General features: G+C 36.6%; 1 protein-coding gene across 1 annotated transcript; it reads right to left on the reverse strand.

Annotated features, from left to right (window-relative positions):
- Nucleotides 1–3,539: 3,539 nt before the first annotated feature.
- COMMD2 (COMM domain containing 2) lies at nt 3,540–21,227 on the reverse strand. The gene is made up of 5 exons (XM_004472882.5): nt 21,028–21,227; nt 20,853–20,930; nt 20,068–20,150; nt 19,368–19,541; nt 3,540–7,506 (listed from the first exon to the last, which is right to left on the reverse strand). The coding sequence occupies exons 1-5, from the start codon at nt 21,092–21,094 to the stop codon at nt 7,309–7,311; spliced, it is 600 nt and encodes a 199-aa protein (XP_004472939.1). The 5' UTR covers nt 21,095–21,227; the 3' UTR covers nt 3,540–7,308.
- Nucleotides 21,228–21,459: the final 232 nt, after the last annotated feature.

A 21,459-nucleotide genomic window follows, 5' to 3' on the forward strand; every position in this document is an offset into this window, starting at 1 on the left:
CACAGAAGAGCGAGCAGTGAATGGACAGAGAGAGCAGATAACAAGCAAGCCACAAGGGGGGGAGGGAATAAATAAAATAAATACAGACACAGAAGAATGCACAGAGAATGGGCACAGAGAACAGACAGCAAGCAAAAAAGCTGCAAGGGGGTTGGGGATTAAAAAAAAATTCCCATATAAAAGCCAACCCATTTCTGGTACTTTGCATTGGAGCCTTTGGCAAACTAAGATGAGTTGCAAAAACGATCAAGGGAAAAAGCCTTCCTGATGCCCCTAGTAAGAATTAATCACTCCCTGTCTTGAACATTCACAGATCCCTGGCTATATCTCTTCTGAAGTCTAATCACATTCTGCTGGAATAGATGTTTATGTACCTTCCCATCTCCTTCACTAGGTTATGAGTCCTGGAAGGTGGAGGCTGCAGCAGCTATATCATCTAGAGAGCCCCCAGTGCGGTTATTTCAAAACTCAGGAGTAACCTTAAGCAAAAGCCAATGTCTTTCCCTCTATTTTGCTACAGAAAAATTTTTTTTAATTTTCATATAGTTTTTTCTTTTTCAATTAAAGAGCACACAAAATGATATGAGGAAGTATAAATCCTCCTTAGTTGCTTTTCTATCTTCTCTAAATCTTAAAATACCCAAAGAATGTCCCACATTTTAGTGGGACATTATTTGGGTTTAAATAAAAGAGGATATAATACTAATTGATTTTCTTTGGAGCTGATTTTCCACTAAGAATCTCTTCAACAGTTTATCTGACTGGTTCCCTACAAAAGTTATTCCTACCAAAAGTTATAAAAATAACTTTTGAATAAAGTAAAAAATAAAGGACTCAGTCCATTGGAGAATAACTACACATAATCTGCTGGGGAGAAATCGATCTCAGATTTTTCTCACTTGTATTTGAGAAATGGATTCTACAAAACCATCACTGAAGAAAATACGTTACTAAATCTGACAGAGATTCTCTTTTAGACATTATAAAATAAAATGTAACAGGTTAATTTCACAATAAGAACAGGAAAAAGACTCAAAAACAAAACAAAAAAAGTACTGATACATACTACAACATGGATGAACCTTGAGAACAGTAAGTGGAAGAAACCAGTCACAAAAGGCTACATATTTTATGATTCTATTTATATGAAATGTCCAGAATAGGCAAATCTTGAAAGATAGAAAGATTAGTGGTTTCCAGGGACTGGGGGGTGGGGGTGGGGGTGGAGGGGAAATGGAGAGGGTTTTCTTTTGGGGGTGATGAAAATGTTCTGGAATTAGTGGTGATGGTTGCACAGTTTTGTGAACATCGAAAACCAATGAACTGTGCACTTTCAAAGGGTAAATTTTATGTTTGAGAATTATATCTCCATTTAAAAAGATTAACTATGAAAGGGGAGAGGGGAGACTTGAAGAGAGGCTTGTCATGAAAAGACATTGTTCCAAGTCCCCAAGAAAGTAATGGTATTTGGTATTTCTGTCTGGGCAAAGACAAAGAGTGGAAGAAAATGGAAGAAAGGAGTACCCAATAATTACATCTGTGACAAAGCCTGAACTGAAAAAAAAAAGGGCTTTAAATTACATCACTCATATTGTAGGACAACTCATTTTCACATATTTAAAAAGTATATGGTAATTTTTTTTTTCAGGTATTTAAAAAAATTATCCACAGCCTTTCTCCACCTTCTCTTCCAGCCTACAAATTGTGCAAGTCTCAGTTGCAAATGAAGCAATTTCATGTGGCAGCATTTAAACTCACTTGAGTTTTGTAAGAACTTTCTATTCAGTTGGAACAGAAGCATACAGTTTTCAGACCATGCCAGGAAATCATATCCTAACCATTTATGCTTGTCCCAAAGAAACTCAAAGATTTCCCTGGATTTTTCTTTTCCTCATTCTCTGAATTTTAAGCTGTGTTTTTAGTCTTTGAGTTAACTGAGAAGCCTTTTCGTTCTGTGAACTAAGCACATTCCTTCAAAACCACAGGCATCCACTTCTCATTGGATTTATGACAATCACAACATTGGCATGCAGGTAAAAGAGAACTCAATTTGCTTTTCCCATCACACCTCTGGTTACCTCAGGGAACCCTACTTCAATTAAAAAGGAGTAAAAATCATTTCTGCCATCCTAACCCTGTCCCAGTGTTCCACAGTATTCTGTAGTGATAGAACCTTTGTTCGGCACATTTCCACACAGCTCTAGCAACTGAATCATATTAAAGCTTTGCCTTCTAGAACGTAGCATTTCAAGGAATAGCAATTCCAACAGACATTTTAACAGAGGAGCTCCCCTTCTTCAGGATAGTTCCCTCAGGAGATTTTTTTCTGCAGTCTAATGAGCTTATGGATTAAACTGTTTTAGAGGATGGAATGGCCTGAGCACATTCTAAACTCTGAGAAGATTAGAACTTTATCCTTTGTTAGACACACAAGGATCACTCTAAGCACTTAAGAAATATTTAACAAAATTGAGTGCACCATGTAAAAAAGGAAAAGCTAGAAAAGGTTTTAAAATTTGCTTTGTTCTTCCTATCAATGCAACACCATACAGAAGTGAGTGGATAATAACTCAATGTAAGAGAGAAAAGGTAAATAAATTAAGAGTAAAAGAGGTAAAAGACCTCTCAAGGTTGGTAAGAAAGGGCAAAAATTCTCTTTTCTGTGTTGCTTTTTTTTAGGTGGTAACCGTGCATAACATCAAGAGAGGAAAATGAAAAATGTTGGTCTCTGCAATGAAAAAAATGTCAATTTAGGCTCCAAGCATAAATTTAAAAAAAAAACAACAGCCTCTGACTCTGATGGTCACATAATTAGCAATACTTCTAATTATTTTTTTAAAAACACTATTTATACATATTTATAAAAAATAATTGATCTTACAAAGAGTTGCTTAGATTTAGAATGGCAACAACCCAGAGCAAAAGCCATGTTTCAGAGTACATTAATACAGATATTTCTGATGTTACTTTTTACTTTAAGCCCACTAAGGAGACCAAATTGCTTTTCCTATATTTTCTCATTGTAAAGAAGCTTCTGGACTTGTGGCTATCAAGGATATTTAAAGTCATTTGAGTTGCTAGGCAGAGAACTACAAAAACATACAGAGCCCTTAGTATTGAGGAATTAAATTATTAAATAGATATTTTAGTGCCATAGAGTGTATCATTGTTTCTCATTCCCACAGCATATTGTTTTTGCAAAAATGAAAAATAATGACCTTATACTGCTTTTATAATTAAAATATTACTTTCAAAGTGTGCAAAGTTCACTGAAAAAACCCATTAAATTATGTAGTTTGTGTTTTAAGGAGAGTATTTATGTATGAGCAGAGCAGACGGGATGGTTTTAAAAGTGAACACATTTAAATTAGAGGTAATGTAGTCTGATAAACTTTTCATCAAAATATTTTCTATAGTTTGTGGAACAAAGGAAAAGACATGAGAGTAACCTATGATTATAGAAACTCTGGAAGGAAAGGAACCTATTCAAGTATATATATTTTCTTAAATGAGTAAAGAGGAAATTATAGCAGGAGGACTTTATATAAAAATTAAAAATTTATTGACCTTTTTTCTCTTTTCTTCAGACTTCCACTTAAAAGTATTTTCCAATATAATAAAGGTCATTCAAATTCATTATAGAAATTAAGAAAATAACCATAATCCTACCACCCAGAAACTACCACTGTTAACATTTTCCCATTTCTTAAAACAGAATATATGGACATAATTCAAAGCTGTAAAAATAATGGGATTCTTAGTCTACACAAGTATTTTAATCACAGTTAACATTTCTTGAGTACTTTCTAAACCTGGTTTTATTGGGAACGTTCTATATATATGGTATCATGATTCCCTACGGGCCAATGAGTTAGGAGCTATTATAACTAATTTAGAGATGAATAAAACAAGGCTTTAAGAATTTACCAAGGATACACAAGAAACCACTGAGCCTTAACTCTTTTGTCCAACTCCTAAGACTGATTCCTCTCAGCCTTACAAGATTATCCACCCTTACCCTAAGTGGCCACATACTATTATGAATTTTAAGTTTTCCCACACATGCATCCTTTACACATATTCTTTATGAATTTTCAAATTTTCTTTCACATCAGGTTCTCATTTTTTAAGTTCTCAAAAAAGGCACATCACCTTACAGCATCCTGTAGCAGTTTGATATTGTTTATTCCAAAGATACTGGATTGTGTTTGTAAACTGGTCTGTTTCCTCTGGGCATATTAGATTGCATTAAATTCAGAGGTTTCACTTTTACTTGATTAAATTATGATTAAGGCTTTGATAAGGCCATGTCAGTAGGATGTTGAGTCCCTGCCCCCTTGGTGGGTGGGGTCTCAGAGGGAACAACAGGTCACCAAGAACACAGATGCAGATACGCAGGAAGAGAGAGTGCTCCATAGACATGGCACCAGGAAGAGACATGAGCCCGATAGTCTACAGCTGACCTTGTGGAGAGAGCAGAGCAGCTGAGCCCAGGGGAGAAAGGTGAGCCTAATGCCTGCCTACAGCTGAGAGAGGAAGAAGCTAGATCCATGGAGCCTTAAGAGGAAGAGGAAGGCTGAACCCTGGTAGACAATGACCACCACCTTGTTTCAACACATGGCAAGAGTTTGGTGAGGAGTACCTTTGACTTGGACTCTTTAGGGCCTGGTAACTGTAAGCTTCCATCCCAAATAAATACCCTTCATAAAAGCCAACAGAGTTCTAGTACTTTGCATCAGCACCCCTTTGGCTGACTAATACAGATCCCCACCACCTTTCCAATTTGCTGCTTTAAATTTGCCCAAGCTTGGAAACATCAGTAACAAAACAAGCTCATTGAAATCTTATGAGACTAAGGATACTTCCATATGTATCAGACTTTGTGATACATATATTAGTTGAGACTATTTATTTCCCTGCTTATAGTTCTGTTCAGATAGATTGAGATGTTACCATTCTGGCTTTGAGACATGAAGGATATGACACTGCAGTCTAAACACACATCACCTGATCTTGAAAAATCGTATAAACATAATCCAAAAAGTTCCAATAAAAATTTACCTGTAGATACAAAGGCACATTATCCAGAATTAAGGAATCTGGGTCATACTGGAGAGCAGAACAGTGACTGCATCAGCAAAAGATTATGTTCATATACAAGCTACAATAAGGAATAAAAGTGCCATAAAACAAACAAGGCATGGGGAGTCCATAAGGGTAATCAATGTTTAAGCAAGCAAAGTAAGAGGCTCATTAGATGGGCTCACTAAAGGGTAAGCTCTATACTAAAAGAAGTTAGGAAGACTATTCAAAACTCACCCTAACCCCTAAAGGTGAAGAATGATGGAACAGAGAGAGGAGGTCATGGGAATTTCAGACAAGCAAAAAAAGATGAACATAGGCTTTCCTGTTTTCATTAGGCTACGAGGGTAGACATACAGATGGAACAAAGGTTGCTCGGCGGGGACATAGAGCTATTATTAGTCTTGGCTGCGGTCAGTCCTGCTTATTTTTCCAAATATAGACAAATAAGAAGCCTCACAGAGCTATTTTTATCATATAAGCTTGGCAGGCTTGTTGCTTTTAAACCTGATGGCATATGCTATTATTTCACATATGATATAGTTTACTTTTGTTTTTGAGGTTAATATAAGAGAGTTTCACTAATGAAGTTATCACAATAATTAAAAATTACTTCTCATTATAGTTTACTAATATGTGATATTAGTTGTTTTGCAACAGTGGGCTGCTACATCAAGTGCACTTTTTTCCCACTGGCCTGTTCCCTGCTAGTCTCTTCTCTCAGAAGAAAGAAACACAGTATCATACTAACCTCAAAATCTCTAATTCACAGGAGCAAAGTGTTGATAAAATCCTGAGTGCAGCTTAGAGCTGGATGGCTCTGAAGGCCTTCCAGGGTTGATCCAATAGGTAAGTCTCTGAAAGTAAGACCCTGGGTTCTTACTTAAGGCTGACCCTCATTTCCACCCTTGCACATGAATCCCCTCTGAGGTGTGCCACTATGTCCATGCATTCTATCAGGCTGACCAGACACATCAACATCTGAGTTTTTCAGGAAGCAGACTTGGCTCAATGGATAGAGTGTCTGCCTACCACATGGGAGGTCCACGGTTCAAACCCAGGGCCTCCTTGACCTGTGTGGAGCTGGCTCACACGCAGTGCTGATGCGTGCAAGGAGTGCTGTGCCACGCAGGGGTGTCCCCCGTGTAGGGGAGCCCCATGCACAAGAAGTGCACCCTATAAGGAGAGCCGCCCAGCGCAAAAGACAGTTCAGCTTGCCCAGGAGTGGTGGCTGCACACACGGAGAGCTGATGCAGCAAAATGATGCAACAAAAAGAGACACAGATTCCCAGTGCTGCTGACAAGAATAGAAGTGGACACAGAAGACCACACAGCGAATGGACACAGAGATGGGGCGGTGGGGGGAAAGGGTGAAGGAGAGAGAAATAAATAAAAATAAATCTCTTAAAAAAATCTGAGTTTTTCAGGCCAATAGCTTTTGGTTACCTACGAAAAAACAAACAACTGAATATTTGTAAGGAAGAAGGTGTATCTATCCTGTAATGTAATAAACATGGCCACTCTTCCCCCCTTTTAGTTTATTCAAACAAAACAATTAAAAGTGACTGCAATTCATACCAGATAATCAAAGACTGGTTATAGCTATACTTTATAAATATGAGTGACAGATGGTCTCCTAAATGCTTTGGGTTTTGGGAATATAATTTGTCCCTAATAAATGGCAATATATGGTCACACAAATCTGAGTCTTATTTAAGCCAGTTAGCCATGACAATTCACTTAAGCCATATGATAAGTACTAACTGCTTTTAAAAGTTTAAAAGATTGAACTGTCTAGAAAGATTTTGAATAGTAATAGTATCACATTATGAATTTTATTTTCGAATTTTGGTCAATAAGAAGGAAAATAATTTTTAAAAAAAAAGCAGTCAAAAAAGTACACAAAACAGGATAGTCATATATATATATATATACACACACACTCACAGAAAATATGACTAGTATAGATTCATTTCCAGTTGATTCAATCCTATTTACACATTTAAAATACAAAATACATCTTAATTTGTCAAGGAGATGACCACATTTAGCACCAAGAAAGGAACTTTAGTTTCTGATCACAACCACAGTACCTTGGCATACGAAATGAAATTTCATCTGACCAAATGTATTTTATCACCATCAATTAAAAAAAAATTCTGAAAAAAACTGCTGCATATCATCAGTTCACAAACAACTCAAGTAATTAAAACATTAAAACTATTACTACTTGATGTTGCGGACAACTCTCCTACAGTGGTTTGTTTTCATCTCCTCCAATGCTTGTTCCAGTTTCTGAACCAAATGGAGCAAGGTAGCAGGGTCTGTCTGCAGAACTTCGGTGCTGTGCTCTCCATTCTGATTAAGATGTAGTTTTATAGTCACTGCTGGTTTAATCTGTTGCCTGAGACTTCTGCTTGCAAGCTTGATTTTAAATGGAATAAGAAAATAATAATTATTTAATAACCACACTGATCACAAAATATTTGTAATTACCTCATACCATACACAAAAATCCTAGTTTCTGATGAATCACGGACTTCAAAAATGAAAAGTAAACTTTTAAACTTTTGTAAGGAAAAAAAAGAGAGACTAAATATGCAACCTTACTGTACAAAAGGATTTCTTAAACACAAAATAAAAGGGACAAACCATAAAAAAAAAAAGCTGATAAACTTAACTATATTAAAATTAATAAATTTTCTTCAAAGGACTATCTAAAGATGGTGAAAAAAAAATCCACAAACAGGGAGAAGATATTTGACAACACACATATAATGAACAAAAGATGAGCATCCAGAATGTATGAAGAATTCCTGTTTTAATAAGAAAAAAGTTCGAAACACAGTAGAAACATGTGCAGAAGACCTAAACAAGCATTTCACAAAAGTAGCACAGATAAATATAATTTGTCCTACTTTATTAAAAATTAGGTAAATAGCCAATAAAACCTCAATAAGATTCTGTTTTACACACATCAGACTAGCAAAAATTTTAAAAATCTGTCAATATTGAACACTCAAAGTTCATAGTAGGAACTCTCTTCTGCTGGTGAAAGTGATGAAGAATTCACTTTGAAAAACAAGACTTACTGAAGTTGAAGCACATACCCTATCACCCAGCAATTTCATTCCTGGATATACATCCTAAAATCTTACATTTATTCATAATGTACTTGTTTCCAAGAGCGAAAAATTGCAAACCTCCCAAATATTCATTAACAGAATGGATAAAATCTGAGAACATCCCACAAAACGAAATTCTTGCTAAATAGCAGTGAAAAGAAATGAACTACAGCAACATGAATGGTCATGAATGAATCTAAAAAGAAAATGTTGAGGGAAACGGATGTGGCTCAAGTGATAAGGCCTCTTTGCCTACCATATGGGAGGACCCAGGTTCGATCCCCAGGGCTTCCTGGTGAAAAAGAAGAAGAGTGTGCCTTCGCGGTGAGCCAAGTGCCCATGTGGTGAGCCAGTGCCCGTGCATGTGAGTCATGCAGCAAGATGATGATGCAACAAAAGAGAGACAAAGGGGAGAGTCAAAGTGAAGCACAGCAGAGACCAGGAACTGAGGTGGCACAATTGACAGTGAACCTCTCTCCACATTAGAGGGGAAATCCCCAGGATCGAATCCCTCTGAATACTAGAGGAGAAAGATGAGCAGAGGAGACAAAAAAGAGAAAAAGATATAGAAGATCACACAGTGAATGGACACAGACAGCAAAAACAGCAGGGTGGCGGCAGGGAGGGGAAAAGTCTTAAAAAAAAAAAAAAAAAGAAAATGCTGAATCCAAAAAGCAAGTCATAGAAGAACACATGTAAAATGACTTTTTTTAAAAGGCAGTTCTAGGGACTAAAACCAGAACCGTGTACCTGGGAAGCAGGTGTTCAACCACTTGAGCTACATCTGCTCCCCTAAAACCACTTTCATAAAGGTCAAAAGCAAGCAAATTTTTAAAACAATTTATTGACAAAATACATGTGATGAAATTATAAAGAAAAGATTAAGAAAAATTCAGGATCATGATTAGCTCCAGGAGGATCAGAGAGGGATATAACTGAGGGCAGCTACACAGAATTCCAAAATATTAGTTTGGTAATCCAACTGAAAATGAGTAAAAGGCATAAAGAGACATTTCACTGAGGAGGATATACAGGTGGCAGAAAAGCACATGAAAAGATGCTCAATATCATTAGCCATTAGAGAAATGCTTTTAAAACCACAATGAGGTATCATTACACACCTATCAGAATGGCTAAAATTAAAAAAATAAAGGCAACTCCAAAGCTGACTAGGATTCAGGGAAACTGGGACATCCATACCCTGTTAGCTAGTCTGTAAAATAGTACACCCATTCTAGAAAACAGTTTGGCAATTTCTAAAAAAAAACTTTAACATGTGACAACATAACCCAGGAATTACACCCCTGGGCATTTATGTTAGACAAAAACCTGTTCACAAATGTCTATAGCAGATTTATTCATAATAGTTTGAAGCTAGAAACAATGCATTCATCCTTCAATGAATGAAAGGTTAAGCAAACTTTGATATAGCTACACTACAAAATACTATTCAGGAATAAAAAGAAACAAACTACTAATAAAAGTAACAACCTCAATCACTCTCCAGAGAAGTATGCGGAGTGAAAAAAAGAGTCAATCCCAAAAGGTATACTGTTTAATTCTACTTATATAATAAATATTCTTGAAATTACAAAATTATAGAAATGGAAACATAATAATGGGTTCCAGGAATTAAGAGGGGCTGGGGTGGAAGAGAAGTAGATGTGGCTATAAAAGAGTGATATCAGGGAACTCTGTGATGATGGAAATGTTCTGTATCTCAACTGTTATCAGTGTCATTATTTTGATTGTGATATTGTGCTACAGTTTTGCAAGCTATCACTACGGGGGTGGGGGTACTGGGAAAAGGGTAAGGGGTATCTCTGCTTTACTTCTTACAACTGCATATGAATCTACAATTATCTAAAAATAAAAAGTTTAACTTAAAAAAAAAGTACTGATTTTGTTCTATTTCTTAAGCTTGGTGTTGGGTATACTGACACTTGTTTTATTATTCTTTAAACTGGGTATCTATAATCTTTTGTCTGCATGATATATTTGAAAAATTTTTAAATAAGTACCAGTGACATATTTTTAAAAGAGAAAAAATACTAAAACAATGACCAATTTGGGAATGGTGGTATTCAAACCTAGCACCAGACTGTTCTCTAAATTAAAAGGACTTGCTACCATTAAAAGGAATCAAGACCCTTTTTAAGTAATAGTTTGATTCTAATTCTGGAAAAAGTAATGTACAAGATGAGCCTAAAATACCATTATATAAGCAAAAAAAGAAGTTATCAAAAACTACTAAAATTAAGAGTACAGGTTATTAAGCGATGAGGAGAGCTGTGAAGGAGTACTGATGCTTAATGTATGTAGAAGTTTTAATTAATTTGACTGTAAATGTGTGGAAATGGATAGAGTTGACAGTAATACATTATAGTGAGAAGCAGCAGGCTTATAAATGGGGTTGTGGCTAAAAAGGGTAGTCTAGGGATGTAAATGTTAACTGAAAGAAATCTAGAGAATAATCTAGGGACTGAGTAACACAGTGAACCCAGAGGTGGATGAGAATTGTGGTTAATAGTACAAATGCAATAATGTTCTTCTGTGAACTAAAAAGGATGTACATCACTATTGCAGAAGGTGGGAATGTGGAGAAGCATTGGAAAAACACAGTTAATGTAACTTATGGACTATGGTTAACAGCAATACTGTAATATTCTTGCATCAATGTCAAAGATGTACTATGTTAATAGGGGGATACGGAAAAAATATACCACATGTATGCTATGGACCATAGTTAGTGGTAATAGGATGATGATATTATCTCAAAATCTGTAACAAATGATCCACAATGGTGTGGTGTGTTGGTAAAAGTTTGCTGTATGGGAATTCTGCACATGTGCAAGATTGTTCTGTAAGTTCACAGCTTCAGTAATAAAAATACATTAAAAAAAGAGAGAGAGAACTACCAGAGCCATGTCAAAAGGATAAGAAACCAACTTGAAGAGGTTTCCAAGTGAGTAACAAATCTAAACCTGAGACTTCCAGGTTTATTTAGTACCACAACATAGAATATTCTAGTAATGACTTCCAATAATTCTAGGTCATCTGTGCTTCCAAAAGAACCCAAGGCTGAAATCTGATGCCCCCAAATAAACTGGAAACAGTAGGCAAATTCCTTTGAGTGACCTAATCCCCAAATATAAGTATTTCTAAGATAAAGTATCTCTTTAAAATTGTTTCTCTAGGGAAACGGACTTTGGCCCAGCGGTTAGGGCGTCCGTCTACCACATGGGAGGTCCTCGGTTCAAGCCCCGGGCCTCCTTGACCCGTGTGGAGCTGGCCCATGCGCAGTGCTGATGCGTGCAAGGAGTGCAGTGCCACACAGGGGTGTCCCCTGCGTAGGGGAGCCCCACGCGCAAGGAGTGCACCCATAGGGAGAGCCGCCCAGCGCGAAGGAGGGAGCAGCCTGCCGAGGAATGGCGCCGCCCACACTTCCCATGCCGCTGACGACAACAGAAGCGGACAAAGAAACAAGACGCAGCAAAAAAGACACAGAAAACAGACAACCGGGGGAGAGGAGGGGAATTAAATAAATAAAAAATAAATCTTTAAAAAAAAAAAAATTGTTTCTCTAGTATAGAAAATTATAGTTAAGGCAGATAAGCAGACTACAAGCATCCTATTATTCTTATGATTACCAAAAATACTTTTTCAATTATGCACTGTTTATATCTGTTTTTCCTCTACATCTGCACTGCCAGATAGGGACCAAAATTATCTAGGTGTGTAATTAAACAATGAATTTTTTTTGTTCAAAAACTTAAGTGATCACTTAATCTAACCTCAAATTTTCAGACATGATATCCAAGTTAATAACCTTTTCAGGTAAGTGTCTATATAATTCTTGAAACTTTGTAGAAACTAGACTATATAACATTCTTAACCAACACCTAATAAAACATCGTAAGACCTAATTTTTTTCTCAGAAAGAAACTGAGTGATATTTAGTACTACCAGATCAAGAACAGTAGCCCACAAAGTTCTTGATATACTTATTTTATCATGGGGATGAAAGTCTGGTCTCTTCCCTGTAAACATAAATAATAACAATAACAATAACTTTAATATAAAATGTTGTATGCCAGTTCAAACTAGAAAAGAAAAAAGAAAAAAATCTGTTTAGTTTGCAGGGCTATATCTCAAAACACTGAAGAGAATTAGCAGGCAGGAAACAGCAAAAAAGAAATAGAACACACAAATGTGTCACATAGCTAAAGTTCGTAAAGAATTCGGCCCTCTATTTAGCCTCAGAACAAAAAACAGGGGCAAGATGGGAAAAGGATGCTATGCTTTGATGCAGTAGTAAATGGACCAGTCCTAAAAGTGACTATCTTAGTCACAAATGCACTCAATTTACTGATATTATTAAAAAAGGCTTCAATTGTTGTTGGCAATATATGAAGTCTGGGAAATATTTCTACTAGAAACTAAACTATGATAACTGATTTGTTCCCATAAGCAACTGTACAATAATTAGATGGTAAATGTGAATTCACTTCCAATCCTCGTAAGAGAAGTCAGTTACTCAGAAATGAAAAGTTCTATAACCTATTATTAGTCCTTCCTGTCGGTGAGCCCATTTTGATCTGACCTATCTTCCTCCCATAAGCTGAAGAATCCACTCCAGTTAAAATCCCTTATAACTAATGTGCTCAGGAACTCAATTAATTCTCTGGGTAGTCTTTTTACCCTTAAATGTATTTCAACAGAAGCAGCAACAATCATTCAGTATGCCCTCAACCTTCAGCTTTATCAGTCCTTGCAGTAAGGCAGCAATTAGAATTTATTTCACTGGGCAAATAAGCTCTCAAGTTTAATTTTAGAAAGTTCAGTTTAAGTTGCTAACTTCTAAAGATGTCTTCTTAACGGAAAAACTCAAAGCAAATCAATAAAGCCAAAGAAAGAACTACTAAGAACTACTGGCTCCCAAATGGAGGTAAAGATCTACAAGATAATTACTGTGAACAAAACTTTACCCACATCTCTTCTTGATTATTATGAACAGATATAACTACAAAAGCTTAACCATACCACAGTGATTTCCTCCTTCCCATGGATCCCATGAGATTTGGTGCTTACGATTATCCCCAAGAGCATGAAGTGTCCTGTACCTTGCTCTATCCATAGCACCTGGAATGTGGTAGGTGTGCAAAAAATATTTGATAAATTTGTTTAAGAAGTTACTCCTCCTCCCCCACTTCTGCCAGTATTTTTTACAGAGCACTAAATGCCTATTATGTGCTGGACACTGTGCTGGGGACACAGTAGTGAACAAATCACAGCCCCTGCCCTCATAGAACCTACAATCTAGTTTATAGCATATCTTGTGTTGACACCTATTCAAACACTCAACACACTGGATAATTTAATAATTGCTGGGTGGTTTTTTTTTTTTGGCTCTATCCATGAAACTTGGAGGCCTTAAAGGCTAAGACTATGTTCTCTTCATTCCTATGTTCAAATAGAGTATGATAGAGGAGAGGGAACAACTGCTGGAACTGTCTTTGTGTGTGCAAGAGGGGATGGATTCAAATGCACAAGGGAAGAGGCTGCCCTTTGACAGGTGTATGGGCATTTCATCAAGAGTTGACAAGAAAGAAGGCAAAGCAAGCAGGTATAAATGCAGGCAAGCTGGTGGTGGGAGAATATAAGAGTTCTAATTGCTTCTCTTTTATAGGTCAAGCAAGAAGCAGAGTCAACAGCTGAGACTATGGAGTATGGAGGAGATATTGAGGTTTTGAAGAAAGAGAATATACAAGACATGCACGGTCCCCAGCGTTGAGTTTAGTGACGAAAATGTATGTATGAGTGAGACAACTTGCAGAAAGAAAAGATAGAGTGCCATGAAAAAGGGAACATAGATGCCACCAGGATTTAATCACTTAGGAAATTTCTTCCTGAGGGAGGCATCAGTTAAACCAAGGGTCAGAAAATTTTTTCTGTAAAGAACCAGATAATAAACATTTTAGGATTTTGGACCATACAGTTTCTGTTACAACTACTCAACTGTGCCCGAATCTTGTGACAGAAGTCATTAAACATTTAAAAAATAATAAAAATAAAGCATGGCTGTGTTTCAGTAAAGTTTATCTTCAGGAACAGGCAGGTGGCCAGATTTGAATAGTAGGCTATTGTTTGCAGAGCCCTGATTTAAAGTGAGGCTTAAAAATTAAGAAAGAGTCAAAGGGTGCAAGGCAGAAAAAGCATTTCATGTGGCAGGGGGTAGTCCGAAGGCCTGACTGTTTTCATACTTCCAATTCCTACTTTCATTCTGGTCTGCCCAAGGATGTTAGATTAACTTTCCTAAATGACTGCTGTAATGTTACTCTCTTTTCCAAGAATCAATAGGGCACCCTATTAACTGCTAGTCTAAAGCTTCTCTAACCAAAATTCTGTGACTTATTTTAACAACCTTATTTCCATTCAAATCAGAAAGAATCCACTGTAACTGTGGTTTACAAACTTTGTTGCACATTAGAATTAACCTGGGTGAAAAGGGAGCTTTTGAAAAATCCTTATGCCTAGGTCAAACCCCATACTAATAAATCAGAACCTCTACGGGTGGGACACAGGAATCAAAATTTTGTAAAGCTTCCCAAATTATTCCAATATGCAACCAAATTTGACAACCAGTGCACAATACCACATATTCATATGCTCATGCCCATATCTGTGTGGGCCTTTACTTACAATGCCTCTTCTGTCATGGCATTTACCCAGGTTTTCTCTATTCACTCATACTTCTAGAGCTTCATCTCCTTTTGGTGAAATTTTTCTGGATCATGCCAGCACACCATAAAATAGCTGGGTTATAGCTTTTTTTTTAGGAGGTACTAGAGATTGAACCCATGACCTTGTACATGGGAGCAGGTGCTCAACCACTGAGGTACATGTACGTCCTATAGCTTTTTTTAAACACTTAATTAACACCTTCATTTACACAACTATATTCTTTTTTTCCTCCTGAACCTAATTTAATAACTTTAGAATGTGTTTTATACATCTTTTGTATCCCAAAACATTTATCACAGATCTAACCAGCAAACAGATAATATTCAAACATCTATTAATTCACCTTTCACTGCTTAATAAAACATTATATGAAAATGAAAACTACTTTTTGTTTATGTTGCTTTGTTTACTTTTTGTGATGAATCTCACAAAAATAATGCTGCACAAAAGAAGCCAGACACAAAAGAATATTTACTAACTCATCCCATTTATAGGAAGTTAAAAAGTAGGCAAAAGAGAGGTGATATAATAAATATGGCAACAGATATTCCCTGGAAAAGTTTCCCCTCAGAATCAATTAATGAAAGGACAAACTCCACCTGCTTGGAGCCTTGGAGTACTACAGTGACAGGAGAATAACTCCACAAAAGAACAAAAAAAACCACATCAAAATCAGGCAGGAGATATTATGTCCCAGACCTGTCAGTGTGGACCTGTCCCCTCATTCAGTCCTGTGCAACCTAAAAGTCACAAACAGGCAGCACAGCACAGCACCTTTCAGTCGTGGATGCAGACTATAGAGTCATTCAGTGCAGTAAGTTAGAACCTCATGCATATGCAAGCACCGGGACTAAAGTCCTCAAAGAACCAGATGGACCACAAGCAGCTGAGGAGTGTCATATACAGAAGTGCCCTAGGGTAAAAAGGGACTGTGCCAGAACTGTTATCAATTAATGTAACATATCACATTAACAAAATCAGGGGGAAAAACCACATGATCATCTCAGCTAATGCAGAAAAGGCTTTTGACAAAAATCTGAATCCTTTCTTGACAAAAACAATTAGGAAAATAGGAAAAGAAGGAAATTTTCTTAACAAGATAAAAGGCATATATGAAAAACTCACTGTTAACATCATACTCAATGGTGAAAGTCTGAAAGCTTTCCCTTTAAGATTTGGAGCAAGATAAGGATGTCCTCTGCCACTGTTATTCAATTTTGTATGGGAAGTTCTTGCCAGAGTAATTAGGCAAGAAAAGTAACAAAAAGTATCCAAACTGGAAAGGAAAAAGCAAAACTTTCACTATTTGCAGATGACATGATCCTATATAGAGAAAAGTCCTGAAAAATCTACAACAGAGCTACTAGGTCTAATAAATGAATTCAGCAAAGTGGCAGGGAACACACTAAACATGCAGAATTAGTAGTGTTTCTGAACACTAGTAATGAGAAATCTGAGGAGCAAAGCAATAAAAAAATGCCATTTTAAATAGTAACCAAAAGAATCAAATATCTAGAATAAATTTAACCAAAGATGTAAAGGACTTTTACATGGAAAATTACAAAAAACTTTGTGAAATCAAGGACGATCTAAACAAAAGGAAGGAATACCATGCTCATGGATCGGAAGACTAAATATGGTTAAGATGTCAACTCTACGCAAAATGATTTACAGATTTAACACAATCCCAACCAAAATTTCAACAGCCTACTTTGCATAAATGCAAAAGCCAACCTTTAAATTTATTTGGTGAAGATTAAGGGGTTCCAAATAGCCAAAACCATCTGGAAAAAGAAGAAGAAAGAAGACTCACACTTCCTGATTTTAAAATATATTACAAAGCTGCAACGGTTAAAACTGCATGGTACTCACACAAGGATAAACATATAGATCAGTGAAACAGTTCAAAAATAGACCCTCACATCTATGGCACATTGATTTTTGACAAGGTTGCCAACTCCATTCGATTGTGAAAGAATAGCCTCTTCAACAAATGGTGCTGGTAGAACTGAATATCCATGTGCGAAAGAATGAAGGAGGACCCCTATTTCACACCATATTAAAGTATTAACTCAAAATAGATCAAAGACCTAAATACAAGAACCAGGACTATAAAACTCCTAGAAGAAAATGAAGGAAAGCATCTTCAGGATCTTGTGTTAAGAATGGTTTTTAGACTTTACACCCAAAGCACAAGCAACAAAAGAAAAAATATATAAATGGGACCTCATTGAAAAAAAAAAACCTTTGTGCACCAAAGAACTTTTTCATTAAAGTAAAAAGACAACCCACTCAATGGGAGAAAATATTTGGAAACCACGTATCTGATAAGGGTTTAATATCCAGAATATAAAAAGAAACCCTACAATTCAACAATGAAAAGAAAATCTAATTACAAAGTGGGCAAAAGACTCAGACATTTCTCCAGAGTATATACAAGTGGCAAAAAAACCCACAAAAAATAACACACATAAAAAGATGTGCAACATCATAAAATATTAGGGAAATGCAAATCAAAACCACGAGATACCACTATATCCATTAGAATGACTCTTTTTAAAAAAATTGGAAAATTACAAGGGTTGAAAGAATACTCACTGCTGGTGGGAATGTAAAATGAAGCAGCTGCTGTAGAACAGTCTGGCAGTTCCATAGAAAACTATGTATGGAATTACCATATGACCCAGCAATTCCACTACTACGTATATACCCAAAAGATCTGAAAGCAGGGACTTGAACAGATATTTGCACGCTGATGTTCAGAGAGGCATTTTTCACAATTGCTAAAAGATGGAAGCAACCCATGGGTCTATCAACAAATGAATAAACAATATGGGGAATATACACTCAATGGAATATTATTCAGCATTAAACAGGAATGAAGTTCTGATCCATACAATATGGATGAATCCTTAAGATATCATGTTGAGTGAAATAAGCCAGACACAAAAGGACAATATTGTATCATCTCACTAATGTGAAATAATCAGAATAAGTAAACTCTTATAATCTAGACTGTAGATTACCAGGGGCCGGTTTGGGGGAAGGGAATGGGAAGTTAAATGTTTAATTTATACAGAATTTCTATTTGGGTTGATTGTAAAGTTTTGGTAATGGATGGTTGTGACGGTAGCACATTACTAATGTAACTGATAGCACTGAATTACACATGTGAAAATGTAGTTAAAAGGGACAATTTTAGGGCATATATGTTACTAGAATAAAAATTATAAGAAAAAACAGGACTATACAACACAGAAAGCCCTATTGTAAATGATGGACTATAGTTAATAATACAACTATAAAAATCTTCTCTCAGAATTATAATGTACCACACTAATGCCAGGGGTTAATAATAGGGAGATGTATAGAACTCTGTATTTTATATATCTTATGCATGAAATATGAAATTTCTCTCAACATATAACTTCTCTAACAAAGAAAAATTATTAATTAAAAAAAAGCAGGCAAAAGAAATCTATGTATTAAAAAGTCAGGATGGTGGTTACCTTTGGAAAGGAAGGAGGGAAGGGTTAGCAATTGGTAGGATGCAAGAAGGATGATTCTGGGCTGCTGGTCATTTTTAAGTGTTAGGTTCATGGTGTTTTCACTTTGTAATAACTCATTGAGCTGTAAAAGTATGACTTGTGCAATGTGTGCTATATTTAAAGGAAAAAGTTTTAAAAATCTAACCACTACCCTAAAAATCTGCATAACCATTTCCTTTTCAAAATAATCAATTTTCTGACTTTAAATTCTATGAATTTATTTTTTGTATATCTGAAATTCTACATATTTCCATATAATCTAATTTTGTTAACATAAATTAACTTAAATAAAAACTAATACCTATCATGAATATAATAATTTTAAGTAAAATGATTTTATAAGGTAGTGATTTTAGAATAGGACCTGGGTTCAAATCCAAGCTGTTTCATTCATTATCAGTATGAACTAGGAAAGGTATGCAAACTCCTCTGCCTCAGTTTCCTCTCTTGTACAATGAGGTGATTTATAGGGCAGTTATGGGGATTATATGGAATATAACAAATACAAATGTAATGGTTAACCGTGCCTGACATATCGCAAGCCTTCAATAAATGTGTTGGATGTTGTCATAATTTACATTATTATTAAAATACCTTTGAAAGATAAAAAAAATAAATAAATAATCAATTTTCTTACAAAATCTACTAATTAAAACTATTTGAATACATTAAAAACATAAGCAAATGAACTATTTGTGAAATTGTCTGAAAATAAACATTTTTTAAAAACTAGCTGCTGCACATTCCAGAGAGGGCTGTGTGCCTGGTATTAGTCTCCACTGGTGTGTAGAGAACACAATAACCATGAGGACTAAAACCTAAAACTATCTTTATATTCCATGTCAAGTTAAAAAAAAAAAAGCCAAACCTGTACATCTAGTCTCCATTCAAGGCTGTGGTAACTGGGAAGGTCTGGTGCCAATTCACTCAGAATAGTTCTGATCTCCTTCCTGTTGTCCAGATAAAGCTGAAGCAACAATCTGTTCAATTCTTCAGAGAATCCCAGAACAAAAACAGAGTCTTGGAAATCCAATTCAGAAATCTAAAAGTGAATCGAGTTTAACAAAACATTAACATTTATCTTTGTCTAGTAAATGCTAACATATTTGATATATATAATTGAATAATACCCCCTAATTTATTTCTCTAGTAAAAGAAACACCCCTTATATTTAAAGATAACTCTTACCCAATATTCCAAAATTTGAGTTATTTATACATAAAAACACAATAATTTGTTAAAGTATAAAAAGGAAAATAATTCCTAAAAGTTAGACACTGCTCACATGCAAAGAAAATAAAACACTTCATTCTCTCTACTCTTAAGATATATACTATAGCACTTAATAACATGCAGAAATAGAAGCAATTCTAAATTATACTAACAAGAGGTATTCATACTAGTATATCATTATAATCATTTTGTTTAGGCATTTCTTCATAAAATCAATTATAAAGCATTAATAACATTACTGAAGTACACAGGTATTTGCCAGGACCATGATGTAGAGTACACTGGACCTTTCTTAAGGGTTGAGGTAATACAAAGCAGCCCACAAAAGCTCTTACCATGAGCTTTGAGCTCTCAGTGAGGAGGTACGTTAATCCTTCCACACCATGTTGAACGGTGTCACTACTCACATTGAGTTTTCCTGCGAAAGAAGAGGGAAAAAAAGCAAATAATTGTGTGATATTTATTCATTTATTCACACTCTAATTTAAGGAATAAATATTATACATTATTGCAGGTTTTCAAACACTGCAATGAAAAATAATGAGTTGGTCATAGCGTCTTGTTCTTTCTCACTCAACTGTCATCCAGACGCTTTCATTATTTCCCACCTCTACAAAAATGAGACCCGTGAAAACTAGTACCAGACACACTGCATTTCTCTTGAATGCGAAGCTGCTTGAAACCTGACAAAGAAGGAACTCCAACAGGGACGTGCTTAATCCCGGAAGCCGCCTCTCGTTCAGGAAAAAAACCCCAAAACACAAAATACCAAACTTCAGCACAAACAGATATCTGAACAACTAGCAATAATCAAGGAAACTGACCCAGCTCTATTCCAGAAACTCTGGTTCATATAAGCATCACACTACCTCTAAAAAGCAGATGACATTACGTCCATTTAACGCATGAGGAAATCGACTTAAGAGAAGCTTTAAAAATCTCACAGCTAATCAGGACACCAGTATGGTTTTGCGGCCTGACTGAAAAGCCCTACTGGTTTTATTCTACAACCATGAGAACAAGTCCCTACTAGGCGCAAAAACCCCTTTTTTCCGGGTAACAGGGAAACGCCCGCGCTTCCCCTGCGCAGCCTGCGGAGCCACGTCCCGCTCCTCCTTACTGGCGGCGCCTTCGTAGACCTTGGGGTTCGAGCCTCGTCTCAGGAACTCCACCGCAATCCGCCCAAACTCGGCGACCACTGCAACAGAAGCCAGGAGGCCGTGAGCGCGGGCCGCTCCCCGTGGCCCGGACCCCAGCCCACAGAACCCCACTCCCGCACTGCCACGCGCCCTGACCCGCGCTGTCCACTCGCGGCAAGAAAGCTAGGTGCTCCTTATGTTCTTCCGACAGGTCGAGTAGCATCTCTGCAAGAGGGCCGCTTGCACTCCGCAGAACGGACTCCGCCTCTCGCCACTTCCGGGGACCGCGTCCCAGTGCAAACTGGCTCCGGCGAGGCCGCGTCCCGAGCTTTGGGTTCCGTCCAGCGACCGTCCTTCGCTCCAGCGCCCCCCTGCGGCGCGTGCCGGACTCAGAAGGTTCTTTCATTCACAAATCATCCCGCGAAGATGTACTGAGTGGGTACATGGGTACATGTTAAATTCTTCGGGAGATTTACAAATGTTTCAAATCCGACCCTCTCTCCTTCGTAGAATGTACATTAATACTATCAAAAGCTAACATTTATTAAGCACTAGGTGTCAGGAAACGGTTCTTAAATTTATTACCTC

This window comes from Dasypus novemcinctus, chromosome 4, assembly GCF_030445035.2.
Source record: "Dasypus novemcinctus isolate mDasNov1 chromosome 4, mDasNov1.1.hap2, whole genome shotgun sequence".
Taxonomy (NCBI): domain Eukaryota; kingdom Metazoa; phylum Chordata; class Mammalia; order Cingulata; family Dasypodidae; genus Dasypus; species Dasypus novemcinctus.

Bases quoted from the DNA above. Each gene is read 5' to 3' on its own strand.
- COMMD2 (XM_004472882.5), bottom strand. From the start codon at position 21,094: ATGCTACTCGACCTGTCGGAAGAACATAAGGAGCACCTAGCTTTCTTG. The intron at 20,151-20,852 runs GTAAGGAGGAGC...CTTCTTTCGCAG, and splicing joins GGTCTACGAAGGCGCCGCCA to GAAAACTCAATGTGAGTAGT. The intron at 7,507-19,367 runs GTTTGGCTTTTT...TTTAAAATCAAG, and splicing joins AATGGAGACTAGATGTACAG to CTTGCAAGCAGAAGTCTCAG.